The following is a 14,681-nucleotide window of genomic DNA, read 5'->3' as shown; positions in this document are numbered from 1 at the left end:
ATTTTTGTTCTCTGAATCATTCTTCCCAATTTGAAACTTTTTCTATGCTTCCTTAGGTCATTCAGCTCTGAACTCATGCTATATTCTCAATAACAGCAGCAGTAAACAGTTAAAGGCTGAAGAGAGTTTACTCATTGCCAATTTTAACTTGGTTCATATGACTCTCACAGGTCATTCACCTTCATTTGATTTTCATTGTAGTCACCAGACTACAAAATGTGGGATTCTGCCAAAGATTTTTTCCAAATTGAAGAATGTGAAGTAAACTGACTTTTTCTAAGCTAAGAACTTACTGTTGTCTCACATGAATTATGGTATGCATCCTCTTATATTCAAACACAAGCTACATCATATCCAAATCAACCCTATTCCATATTAATTTTGCTGAGTCTTTCTCAGCTTCTTTTAAGATTTGGTCTATCTGTTTGCAACTTCTGTAGTTGCTGCTCTTCAGTATAACTTACAATAATACTTATAATAATACTGCCTTGTCAATCATTGAAAATAGCACCTCTCTGCACTAACTGATAACTAATTAAGGAATACGAATAACAAAAGAGGATCCTCTCTATTGTCTCTAGAACTGTGAGAAATAATGGCTAAATCTTCTTTAACCCTCTCATCTTGGAAAAAAAAGAAAGTATTTAATATAGTTCTAGAGTCTTTTAAAAAGAGTAACAGTCAAGGCTGAAATGCTTTCAATCATAAGCCTGCTTGATAGGATGACCTTGGGCTAAACAAAAACTTGTCTAAGTTGAGGACTATTATTTGATCAATACAGCCTGATACTTTCTATCCCAGCATCTATCCCTGGGGTTGCTGTTGCTTTCCCCATTTTCATCTTTTTAATAGCCTTACTAACTATGCTGTAAGTAATCTCAATAAATGTCTTCTCTGCAGGTTTCACTCGAGCTAATTCTCATTCAGCCATCTACTGTAGCAGCATTTCCTTTTCTTTCTAAAGTTACCTTAAGGCAAATACACCTGTCTCATTTCTGGCACATTTATTTACAAATAACATCTGGTTCATACAAATGAAATATTTTGCAATTCAGAAAACTTTATGACCATTACCTTTATAGTGCAAAACATTAATTAGAATCTCCTACATTCAACTTCTTGTTTGGTTATATAAACTTAATGCTCTATTATCATGTTTCTTGATATGGCTTTTTACTTATGCAGTCTTAGTCATTCTTTCCAAACTTGTTTATTGGCTCATAAATCCCTAGCTACTGCCAGATGCAACCTGGTTCAGATCCTGTCTCAATCTGCAGAATTTCTCAGTAGCTTTCAATAGATTGTCTTTTAGGAATACTCAGTAAACTAGTATCAGTTTGTAATATTAGTTAGTCAGTAATACCTACAAGATCTGTCAACTTAATGAAATCATTAGATGATTAAGAAATATATATATACATATAATGTAGACTTATATTCATGTGTGCACCAACTACTGTTACAAATTTTGTGCATGTGGATGTATATGTATGCATGTGTATGCATATGTATGCATGTATGTGCTTACATATAAATGTTTTAATTGTGTTAATATATATTTTGTTTTGTTTTGTTTTGTTTTTTTCATTTAACTGCTTACATGCTTTTTGCTTTTCAAAGTTTTACGCAAAGTTTCTTTTAAAGTTATTTTTTTAATTTTATGTATGTTTTGATATTTTTGCTTATGTGAAAATTGTGGAGTATGCTTTTGAAACCAGTTAAAATTTTGTATTATAAAAAAGTTGGGGAGGGTTATATTTTGTGTAGAAAAAGAAAAAAAACAAATAACATTTTCTTTCTCTCTAGATATACGATACTCACAAACATACTTAGTCACTGTATGATAAATGCTTTTATTGAAACATTTTCTGGAAAATATATCTTCATATAAAGCCAGTTTAATGTGGTTATCTTTGGATTTATTGAAGGTTATGTCTGAGCTGTGTAGTGCTATATTGGTAAGATTTGTGTTAAAACTTAATTCCTTCATCAATTAGAAATATTGTAGGCCAAAAGCATCTTTTTGTAGCTATCAGCTTTAATGTTTGTCTGCATGACAATACACTGATATCTTAGTTGCTTTGTTTGTTTAGGTTGTATTAAATAATTGTTTCTTACTGTAATGGATTATATTTAGAAAACATGCCTTAAGATGTCAGTGTTATGTTGCGTACCAGATAAGTTTCTATAATATACAAAAATAATGAAGTTTCAAATTTTCCCCAGATACATTTTGACACTTAGAAGTTATAATCTGGTTGAAATTTGAAATTGTATTTTATTGATCAAAATTATTGCTAATGTTTCTAAAATGTTGCCTGTATCATGATGTAGTTTACTTCAAAGCTGTTATACTGTTATATTGCTACCCTACTGCTTCTATTTGAAGGCCTCCTCATAATAAGATAGATTTTTTACAACAATATTATATTTATTTAACAGTGATCGAGTTTGTCTAAGCTATTAAAATGGCTAAAGAATGAATGTTTCTTAATTGGTGATAGAGCTTTTGTAAGCTGGTTAGCTGTTATGTGTTTTCCCATTATTCACACCCACACACACCAAATTCATTATAAAGTTGGATATATCCTACTATTTAATGAACAAATTGCATTGTTTACTTGATTAAATTTCTTGACTGAAAGAAAGCCTACTATCAATTTTCGAATGGGTTATTAATGTATGTTCTTGTGCTTTTATTTACTTTCTATAAATGGATGCATAAAAAGAGAGACCTTTGTCTCAGTAACTACTGTTTGCTTGTTTTGATTTTGATGAATAATTTAAAAATTTAAATTTTTGCTTTACAGTTAATTTTTACTCTGTGAAACTGTACCCTATTGCATGTCATCTGTTGTCTGATATTTCTAAATGCACTGTTACATTGTGTATACTAAACACTTATTAATCACCTTGTTTTGATATATATATATATATATATATATATATATATATATATATACATACATACATATACACAGCTGTGTGTTTGTGATACTTGAAGGTAGCTCTGTTGGATATACTTGCAGGACTTTGATGGTGATTTTAAAGGGGAGAAAAAGAAAGGTTTCTTCAAGTCTTTTAAAGAAAAAATAAATAAAGGTAGGTTACTCTCCCTTCGCCCCTGGCATGTCTCTTTCATTTTCTCTCTTCCTACTTTATGCTACTTTATGCCAAGTTTAAAGATAATTAGGGGTAGTTTCATTTACAACTTTACTGAGCTGACATAAGGGAGATTTGAAAGGATCTTATTTCGATTTTATTTTGAGCAGAGCATTGGTGGATTTGGAGCAACACTAGAATATTCATTAAATTTTATCAGAATATATTTCCATCTCTTTTGGTATATACCAAAGCAGACATAAATCATTCTGTACTTTACTTTGACAATATAATTTGCAACTAGATACAATAACTACAATTAGACACGAAGGAGAGAGGTAACATCTTATCTTCCTATAGGTAGCAGATGGTCTGTATTATTGATATCTTATATAGACATAAAACTTCAAAAATGAAAGATACATATAGCTGAGCAGATCACCTCCAGTATATACTTAACTGGTGGTGCTTATTGTCAACACTGGAAAAATGAAGTTGAAATCAAATTCAGTAGGATTTGAACTCTGATCATAAAGGCATGCAGCTAAACATCACCATCCATTTCATCTGTCACTGTTGTGCAAGAGCACGATGCCCTCTGGTGAGAATGGACTGGACCATTGTATATAATTAGTAGCGATCTGTTTAAGTGAGATAGTTCATGCTAGTTCCACAGTTTGTGTGTTGATAGTTCAAAGTTTACAGTTTGAGTTAGCATGTTGGATTGTTGGTTCTTAAAGGATTGTTGTTACATTCCATGTGATTACTATTGTTTGTTTCGATTGTATTGTTATTACACTGTTGCAGTGTGTTCGTTTATCCATAATGATATAACATCTGGCGATGAGGATCATCTGAAACTCACATTGGTTATTTGACAATTTCTGCATCATAGAAAACCTAATAGCTGCAGTAGTACAGCTTCAAGAGAATGAACAGGAACAACTACAGGAAATGGAAAAACAAATACTACTACTACAACAATAACAATTAATTGAGTTACAGTCAGCAAAGTCCAAAAATCCAGTATCTTGTTTATGCCAGATGGCATGGCTAACTCAATTTCTGAATTTATGTATAATCTGGAGGAGGGTATTACATTTCCTGTGTATTATAGAAGATACCAGGAAATTTTTAATGAATGCAGGTCATGGTTAGAGGAGCAGAAAATAAAGCTTTTACTATGCAAGGTATCTCCTACCAAACATGAGCCTTACTATAACTTTATTCTACCCAAAAAGTCGAGTAAGATTAGTTTCCAAGAGTCCAAGGAACTGCTTTCAAAAGTTTTTTGTGATAGTTCATTATTTAATACCAGAATGGAATGTTGGAGCTTAACAAAAAATGAAGAGGATGATTTTATCACCTACACTGGAGTAGTCAACCATCATCATCATCGTTTAACGTCCATTTTCCGTGCTAGCATGGGTTGGACGGTTCGACCGGGGTCTGGGAAGCCAGGGGCTGCACCAGGCTCCAGTCTGATCTGGCAGTGTTTCTACAGCTGGATGCCCTTCCTAACGCCAACCACTCAGCGAGTGTAGTAGGTGCTTTGTACGTGCCATCGGCACAGGTGCCAGGGGAGTCTGGCATCGGCCACAATCGGTTGGTGCTTTTAACATGCCACCGGCACGGAAGCCAGCCAAGGCGGCACTGGCATCGGCCACGTTCAGATGGTGCTTTTTATGTGCCACCGGCACAGAAGCCAGTCGAGGCGGCGCTGGCATCGGCCACGTTCGGATGGTGCTTTTTATGTGCCACTGGCACAGGTATCACAACTACTATTTCCATTGATATTTGTTTCGATGTTCATGTACATGTACTTGACTCAACAGGTCTCCTCAAGCACATGGGATGTTCTGGGATCCAAGGTACTTTGAATGGGCAGGGGCTATGCGGAACTGGTGCAGGAAGCAGCCCGGGTCTTTGCAGTCACAGCACATCTCCAGAGCGAAAATTTCAAACTCCAGGATCTCACTCAGGATATGTTCAAATCACTTATCTTTGTGCAAGGACTTATAGCACCTGAAGACAGAGAAATTCAGGCAAGGATTCTCTCGAAAATGGAGCATGTGAACCAGGATTTATCTCTACAGATCATCGCAGAAGAATGTCAGACTATGGTAAATCTTGAATATGATGTGAAAAAAGTACAAGATAAAGACTCTGCAAAAATTCAAATGCATCGTCCTGGGAAGCACAAAAGTGTCAGGCCCCAGTCCATTTTATGGTTGCGGAGGCCTACACTACAAAAAGGATTGTCTGTTTAGAAACAAAAATTTCTGTAGTTGTTAGAAGCTGGGACACAAGAGTTCTCATTGTAGAACAAGACTATGAGGCTCAAACATGAAATGTTCCAAGGTGTTTTCAGCAGTGTGTGATTGTGACAAAGAAAAAAACAAGAAAATTCGTGCACATAAAAATAAATTATGTGAATACCAAATTACAATTGACACAGGTAGTGACATCTTGGTTTAAATGCAGATACTTGGAAAAAAAATTGGTAAGCCAAGATTACATATAACATTGAAAATAGCACATGGTGTAACGGGTGATAAATTGCATTTCATGGGCAAAACGAATATCAACATCACATTTTGAGGAGAGACATGTGAAGCAAAATTATTCATTGTGGATAATACTATTAATCTGTTTAACACAGATTGGTTAGAACTATTCGATTTATGGCACCTCTCCATAAATATTTCTGCAATAACAAATAGTTGTCCAGTTAAAACAAGTCTTTGGAAGAAGTGAAGAAAAAATTGAAAAAAATGTTATGTTCCTACAAATGTTATCAGAGAGTTTAGGTCTATGTAAAAAGGTGTAAGCCTATTTCCAAGTAGATGAAAACGCTGTACCTGTATTTAAAGCAAACAGCAAAGTACTGTTCGTGGCAATTGAAACTATAAATGAAGAGTTTGACAGACTCAAAGAGTAGAGTCATCAAAAACGGTGGATTACTCGAAGTGGGCGGCACCCATGGTATCTATTAAAAAACATATATATATAATAAGATTAGGCTGTGTGCTAATTTCTCTACAGGATCGAATGACTGCTTAAAAACATACCACCATCCACTCCCAACTACAGAGGACATCTTTTCAAAGTTAAATGGTGGAGACAGTTTTTCCAAATTAGATCTGTCTGTAGCCTATTTACAGATAGAAGTAAATGAAAATGCTCAAAGTATTTGACAATAAATACACACAGAGACACATGATTACTTTTTGGATTAAAAGTGGCACCAACAATATTCCAGAAAATCATGGATACTATGTTATCTGATTATGAATTTGCAATCCCCACCATTAAAACATCAAGAGTAATTCTTTTGAACAGCATGTGGAACATATAAAAGCTGTGTTTAAGAAAATTAAAGTTTTCGAGTTCACTTTGAGTGAAGAAAAATGTGAATTCTTTCTACCCTAAATTAAGTACTTAGGGCAAATAATTGATAAAAATGGTAGATGTCCCGACCTGTCAAGGGCAGACACAATAAGGAATATGCCTGCGCCAACAAATATTCGAACTTTACAAGCATTTCTTGGGTTGGCAAACTATTGTCAAAACTACATTCCTAATATGCACAAGTTAAAAGCTCCATTGAACAACTTGTTAAAAAAAGGAGCAAAGTGGAATTGGTCCACTAAATGCCCTCACTCTTTTGTAGAAATAAAAAAAAACTCTAATCTCAGATCTGTCATTAGCACATTACGATCCCAAAATGGACATCATTGTAGCATCTGATGCTTCTGAGCATCGATTAGGTGCAGTTCTACTTCATAAATACAGAAGACAGAAGTACAAAATCAGTGGTTTGTGTTTCGTGCTTGCTAATAGTGGCAGAGAAGAGATATAATCAAATTGAAAAGGAGGCCCCTGAAATTACTTTTGTAGTTTAAAAATTTCACAGGTTTCTGCATGGCAGAAGTCTTTTTATTGCAAACAGACCATAGACCTTTGCTGTCGATTTATGGGTTTAAAAAAGGGGTACTGACTCATACTGCGAACCACCTGCAATGTTGGGGTGTAATATTTCTAAGTTATAATTTCAAAATGCAATACATTCCATCACAAAATGTTGACCATGTGGACTGCCTTTTGAGATTAATTCCAAAAAATATGGAACCACTAGAAGAGACTGTTGTAGCCGCACTGCAGGTAGAAAGTGAAATTAAAAGTGCTATTTTTTTTTTTTTATTTCATCTAGTTTCAGAGATAGCACAGGATATAAGAATGAAAGCTGTAGGTGATGAGTATATTACGAAAATAAAAGAAGCTTTCAAAAATAATTTTAAAAAATTCAGATGCCAGTAGTTTTTCAATTTGCGATGATATTCTGATGTTTACCCAAAGAGTGATGGTTCTAACTACATAACGAAAAGGTGTATTGCAAAAATTTCATAGTGGACATCCAGGAATGGCAAGGATGAAGGCTTTGATGAGGAGTTATGTCTATTGGCTGTCTATGGCCTGAGATATTGGAAACTTGGTGAGAACGTGCCAAGGTTGCATGCTTGTGGCCAAAGCCCCACCATTAAAACATCAGTTGTGGCCAGAGACAGAGGACCCATGGTCTAGATTACACATTGACTATGCAAGACTGGTAAACAGCGCTTACTACCTAATTGTAGTAGACAGCTGTACTAAATGGCTGGAAGTTTGCAGGTGCTATAGACCAACCTCTGAGACAACTATAAAGTTCTCATACAAATTGTTTGCACAATATGTTGTCCCTGACCCGCTAGTTTCAGACAATGGAGCACAGTTCTTTGGGTATGAATTCAAGAACTTCTGTAAAAGGCATGCGATAAAGCATATTTTCACTCCACCCTACCACCCAAAGTCAAACAGGCAGGTAGAAAGGTTTGTGGACACCTTTTAAGAGAGCATTAAGGAAAGCGAGGAACAAATTAAGTAATGATGAAGCACTGACAAATTTCTTAAGAATATACAGAGTGACCCCCCAATCCAAGTACAAATTCAAGGAAGTCTCCCACCGAATTGATGTTTGCAAGAAGAATAAAAAAATCCATTTTTAATATTCTATTACCAAAGAAAAAAAACATAAAGGAAATATGAAAGAACCAACGAAATACATCAAGATAGGTGATAAAATGCATTTCAAAACTTATAGAAATAATAAAGAAGGCTGGGAAGATGGCCTTGTTACTAGAAAAATTTGAAGTACGATGTATCTAATTAAAGGGTCACATTGTGAACATAAGAGACATATAAACCAACTAAGGAAGAGGCATACCCAAGATCAGGAAGAAATTCCCATGGAAGTATTCTGTGAAATATTCGATGTACTGGTACCAAAAGAACCAACATGAGAAAAAGAAAACAGATTGAACACCTTGAGATAATGTCCAAGCGAAAGATGTTAAAAAAAAATTCTTTATTCCTTTGGAACACGGAATCTCAAAAGGGGAGATGTTGTGTGACAGTATGATGCCCCCTGGCAAGAATGGACTGGACCGCTACAAATAGTAGCAGTCTGAGTAAGTGAGGTAGTTCATGCTAGTTCCACAGTTCATGTGTTGATAGTTCAAAGTTTACAGTTTGAGTTAGCATGTTGGATTGTTGGATCTTAGAAGATTGTTGTTACATTCTGTGTGGTTACTTATTTCGATTATATTGTTATTACACTGTTGCAGTCTATCCATATGGCTATAACAGTCACTCTGCCAATATTGTCAGTAGAATTTTGACAATAGACTTTGGTGTTGGTATGAATTACTGGTTTCAGTTTGTTGTTCAGCATTTCACTGTAGCCTTCCTGATAACTGGAGACCCCCTTTTTTAGGTAATGTTCCAGTATAGGTTCTTTTGCACCCCGAAAAACAGTTAGCATCACTTTTTCTGTGGAAGATTGATTCTTGAATTTCTTTTTTGCTGGTGATTTTGGGTGTTTCCATTTCATACTCCGTTTTTTTTGATTTTGACATACCCATATTTCATCTTTGACTATTCTCTTCAAAAAAAAAAAAAAGCTTTGCCTTTATCATAGTGGTTGAATATGCATTGACATAATTGTATTTATGTATTCTGGTTAGCACTCTTAGCACCCATCTGGCACAGACTTTATGGAAGTGAAGTTTGTCATGAATGATTTCATATGCAGAAACGTGACTAATTTGTAGAGAACATGCCACTCATTAGTTCACCATAACCATCTCTCAAGCTTGTTGAATCTTCATGTCACACTTGTCTGGCCATTTTTAAACTTCTCATTCCACACATGCACACTTCTATGCAGTAGAGCAGCTTTATCATATGGAACTGGAAGTCTTCAATGAATTTCAGCCCCTGACACACTTTCAGACCCATGAATTCAAATCACTGATCTCTGTTCTTCTTTGGTGCACACTACCAGTGGAGTGGTCATGTTTACTCAGTAACATAAGGAAGAAAACTGGAGCGATCAAGGTTAAACCTTTGTTACTTAACCACAATCACCTTTTAGCATGTGAGCACTGAAGGCAGTGTAGACAGTTTAAAGAAAATTTTGGCAAAAGTGCAGATTATTTTTGACATTAACGTTACTGTATTATTTTGAGATGCTCTGTATTTCTTTCAATTACTTTAAATATAACAAAGAATTTAGTACAATAACTTAGTTATCATTCAGCTAGTGTTATCTTATAAATCTTTCCAAATGTTATACTTTGTCCTGTGGCAAGATAACTAACTCTGTGTGCTTAAAGTTTCACGACTAATCGATGAATTATGTTTGATATTTCAGGTATGAAAAAGAGAGGAAAGAGTGACAGAGATGATTTGTTCTCGGGTAAGTAACATTATATGGAAAATGCTGATCTCCTATGTATGTCTTATGTCATAATAGTTTAAAAGACAAGTAGGGTCATGAGTCTTGTCTAAAGACAAGGCTTGTAACTCTGCTGCTTGCTTTTCAATAATTCTAATTGATGATAAGTGTCAATCCACTTCCATAATTTAGTCTTAAGCAAGATAAACAGGTTTAAAGAAATATATATTTCAGTGGAATATCAGTGCAAAAATATATATAAAAAATATAAGATGCAGACATGGTTGTGTCAATAAGATGTTCACTTTGCAACCATGTGGTTTCGGGTTCAGTCCCACTGTACAGCACCTTGGGCAAGGGTCTTCTACTATAGCTGCATGCTATTTATCTTTGCAATTTTCAATAGTTAGATTTTGATATGTAAGATTATGTCACTAAGATACAATTTTAAATATAGATTAAAGAAAATTATCTGAAAATCATCACCATTTTCATACTTGCCTTTCCCATGTATGCATAAGTTGAGCGTGACTTCATGTAACAAAGTTCTTTGGCTGTATACCCTACCTGATGTCAACCCCCTGCTTGTTTTTAAATAAGGCACTTCATTCCGCTGTCCTTTGCATGTAAAACTGCTGAGCTGCAGGACACTAGCTGATGACAAAAGTGGTGTTAGCAGACAAATTCACATATATGCATGCATATACTATCTCTCTCTCTCCTGCTCTCTCTTACTAACACACACACAATAAGATGCTGTATGAATACCATAAGATGCTGAAGGTGCTGTGCAGTAGGGCTGAACCTGAAACTATGTGATTGCAAAGCAAACTTGTTAACCACACAGCTCTGTCTGCACCTTATTGTATTGGGCTATTTGTTAATTATCTGCAAGTTATAGGTAACTTTTATTGAGTTAGTTTTTATAGGAAATGTTTAATGATCTAACCTTTATTGCAAGGTGTCACTAGTGTCTTTGTCTCTTTCAGAGGAATTTGGTGCTTGTGGTGATGCTTTTGATGGTGGTGGTAATGGCAACTTTGCTGGTGCTTGTGTTGGTAACAATGTTATAGGTAGCAAGAACTTTGTCTGTCCAGGTTAGTATTTTCTAAGAATGACCAGTGTATTTTGTTATATAGATATTTTAAAATTATCGTGGTGTGGAAAAAGTTGTAGGATGTTAGATTAAATGCCTTGTGGTGTTTATTTACATCCCATTATATTATGTGTTCAAAATCCCCATGATGTTAACTTTGTCTTTCATCATTTTTGGGTCACTGAAATAAGTACCAGTTTTATATTGGAGTTGATTCATGCTATACCTTTCCACTATAAATTTGTGGATTTGTTTGAAATCAGAAACCATTACTATTAAGAATAACATTATTATTTACATGGTAAGCTGGCCAACACTTTAGCATATTGGATAAGATGCTTAATGGCATTTCTACTGTCTTTACATTCTGACCTTAAATATTTTACCTTTTAATCCTTTTGGTGGGGTCAATAAAATAAGTATCAGCTGAGCACAAGAGTCAATGATGTAATTGATTAACCTGCTCTCTCAAAGTTTCAGGACTTGTACTTATAGTAGAAACATTATTATTAAGATGGTGAGCTGGCTGAATTGTTAGTGCATTGGAGAGAATGCTTAACATTTCCTCTGGCTTTATGTTCTTAGCACACCAGACAAAATGGTTAGCAGTGTTTCTTCCAGCATATTGCTTTAAGTTCAAATGTCACTGAGATCAACTTTACCTTTCACCCTTTCAGAGCCAATAATATAATTACTAGTTCAACACTGGGCTCAATATAATTGACTGGCTCCCACCCACTAAAATTTCAGGCTTTGTGCCTATAGTAGAAATGATTATTATTATTTGGCTGTAGTGTCTGAATTGTTAATGTTATAAGATGTTTATTAAGTTATGTTCGTTAGAATTTTATGAAGTGTTCAATATAGTTTGAAGATTTTTTTTTTCTTGTTGAACTAAATGTGTTGTATTTAATTTCAACCTTCCATGATCAGAGTTGTCATCCTAATGGGATAAACTTGGCTTTTCATCCCTCTGGAGATCATTCTACCATTCTCTACAAATTTATGGCAATATGTCATTGTATGAAAACATAAGATATTAATACTGAATGAAGTCTTATTTTAAATGCCCTTAGTCAGGCATTAACTCCTTCTGTTACCATACTTCTGAGGAAATGCCCAGCCTTTGTTTCAATTAATTTTGAAAATAATGAAGAATTTAGTAAAATAACTTTGTCATTGGTGTTTCAAACCAAATTAACATGAAGTTTTGATGGAAGATATTTAGATCTCTTTAAAACATGAGTCTTGTATCACAGAACCATAGCAAGTCTTTGGTGGGTTGGTATATAAAGTGTTAAAATTGTACTTATTTTATTTATTTGTGCTTTTTAAATTTTTGTTTTAGAAACCGGAGATGAGATCTTAGCTAAGTATCGTAAAAAACCAAATTTACCATCTTCACAAAGTCTTGATATGACTGATGATAATCAAAAGGATAAACACCCTACAAAAGAAGAACAAATCAATGAAGTTCCCTACTATGATCCTAATAACCTAGAGAACTGCTTTGCATTTGCTGATGCTAAAAGGAAACTTCGACTTGTGCTCAGTGTTGGTGACTACCAGAACTGTTCTATTCGCTATCAGACATGTGGTCGATGGATGCCGAGCAGTCCATGTGATAATGATGGTACACCTGGTAGTGGTGGTCATTGGAAAGAAACTGAACTTGTTCATATTTTAAGTGTTCAGTTGGCTGAGGCTATAAATCTTCGTAACAAGGAAATGGTTGCGCAACTACATGAAGTAATCCGCTGTATTAAGTTATTTGATAATGAAGGGTAAGTGTAAACAGTTATTCATTTACTTTATTCCATTTTTGTGTTGCTTTGGTGTTCATTTTTGTGTTCTTTCTCAAAATTTATTTTAGTTTATTAATTCATGAGTTCTGTTTCTACTCTAGACATAACCCTAACTTTAAATGAGGTTCATTAATTTCCTTCCTTCTGTAAGCACTATTCTTATTTTATAGACATAAGGTTAACATTAGAAAGAGCACCCATTTGTATATATATTTGCAACAATGAATTTATTACCTACATATTGCTGGTTATTTTTGATCAGAGGTGACCTGGATTCTCAATAATAACTAGACATTCCTTTTTATCTCTACAATATATTTTCAAATCCAACTAAGTTTTATGAAGAACTATATAGACACTTTTAAGTGAATTTTTTTATATAGTTGAAATATGTTCTTCCTCTTTAACAGATGTAGATATTAAAATAGTTATTAAATTGCTTTGCCTCATATTAAATCCCTGACTTTTGTATCAACACCATTCTTAGGCAATATTATTTTAATTGTAAATTAATTATTAATTTCTGTTAAATAGAGCAAGCTTTCAGAGTGTATATGATATGTTTTATTTGTTTGTTTTCAACTTCAATGTTTATATATGCAAGTTAGAAAAAGTGGCCACTACAGAAGTAGACATACATATGGTGCTATGACCCATCACTTCTCCAAACTATATCTATGGGAAGGATTGACCTTGGCACTGCAAATCATTGAAACATATGACAATTTTACATTGTTCTGCTTACAGCAGTGAACTAAATTAGTCTGTGTTATTTAGTGTAGACAGACAGTGCTGGAGACACAATATAAACTATTGCTGTATTAACACAGTCATTTGCAGCTCTATATGTGATGAGTTGTAGATGTTCCTTTTATTGCCTTTCTTTGCAATTCTATAGTGCTGATCAATGGAGAGTGATATTCCTGCATGTATGGTTGGACTTATCAATTAATTTAATTCATTTGCCATAAATTTTTCTGTAAGTTGAACTTGGTAGTTTAAATTTTTCATTTCATCCATTTGTGTTACTGAAAATTGTAGACTATACTGAAAGTTAAGATGGTACGATACTGCTCTCTCTCTCTCTCAGTTAAGCACTTCCTCAAGATATCTATTGTATAAGATAAATGAAGCTGTTTGGAATTGAGCATCCTTGTCAGTGGGGTCATAATAGTACCTAATTATTGGATATAAATTGGTCTAGCATGCATTTTGTTATTTTTGTAAATAATCAAGAACACTAGATTAATATAGTTACATATATTACTTTAAATTTTACTTTTATTTATTTGTATAGCTGTAAAAAATTATTTAAATCACTTGAAGAAGATTACAAAGGAAGAGCACATTATGTGGCTTACTTAACACGCTGCAAGCAGGGCCTGTTAACAAGTTTGTATTTCCTCCAAGGACTTTTACAGCGAGCACAAAGGTGAAGTCTGATTTTATGCAACATTAGCTTATATATTTTGTACATCATTATATTTACATATTTGTAATCCCAGTATTTGACTGGCACTTACCAGTCCAGTACTGAGATTGATGTAATTGCTTAACCTCTTCTCCAAATTGCTGGCCTTGTGCCTAAAGTTGGGCTAGCACAGAGTCAATAAATATAATACTAGGTTAGTACTGGGGGTAATGTAATCAACCAACCACTCCCTTCAAAGTTGCTGGTCTTGTACCTCTATTTGAAGCAATTAGTAGATACATACAAAACTGGTGTTTATTTGATTATTTGATGTGATGATTGTGAACAAATCTGAATGGTGAGAACCATGAGAGGAACTTCAATCAATCTGAAGGTTCTTTTTATGTGTGATGTATAACAAGATTCACATTATGCACCTTCTTTGAAAGGCAGTTGGACACTGAGTGCGGAGAAGCATGTCTCATATACACA

The 14,681-nt window shown here is 34.4% G+C and overlaps 1 protein-coding gene across 4 annotated transcripts in view; it reads left to right on the top strand.

Annotated features, from left to right (window-relative positions):
- Positions 1-14,681, top strand: part of LOC115229726 (GTPase-activating protein and VPS9 domain-containing protein 1) — a 92,779-nt gene that overhangs the window by 69,362 nt on the left and 8,736 nt on the right. For 3 of the 4 annotated variants that reach the window (XM_029800044.2, XM_029800048.2, XM_036515309.1), the window contains 5 exons: positions 3,030-3,102; positions 9,854-9,898; positions 10,867-10,974; positions 12,322-12,757; positions 14,076-14,210. In XM_029800044.2, the coding sequence (XP_029655904.1) occupies positions 3,030-3,102; positions 9,854-9,898; positions 10,867-10,974; positions 12,322-12,757; positions 14,076-14,210 (797 nt within the window). Of the gene's footprint in view, positions 1-1,928; positions 1,959-3,029; positions 3,103-9,853; positions 9,899-10,866; positions 10,975-12,321; positions 12,758-14,075; positions 14,211-14,681 lie in introns of all 4 variants that reach the window. The other variant, XM_029800039.2, reaches the window with a different exon arrangement.

This window comes from Octopus sinensis, linkage group LG2 (assembly GCF_006345805.1).
Source record: "Octopus sinensis linkage group LG2, ASM634580v1, whole genome shotgun sequence".
NCBI classification, from domain to species: Eukaryota; Metazoa; Mollusca; class Cephalopoda; order Octopoda; family Octopodidae; genus Octopus; species Octopus sinensis.
The sequence above is the reverse complement of the archived record's forward strand: the minus strand, read 5'-3'. Positions and strand labels throughout refer to the sequence as shown.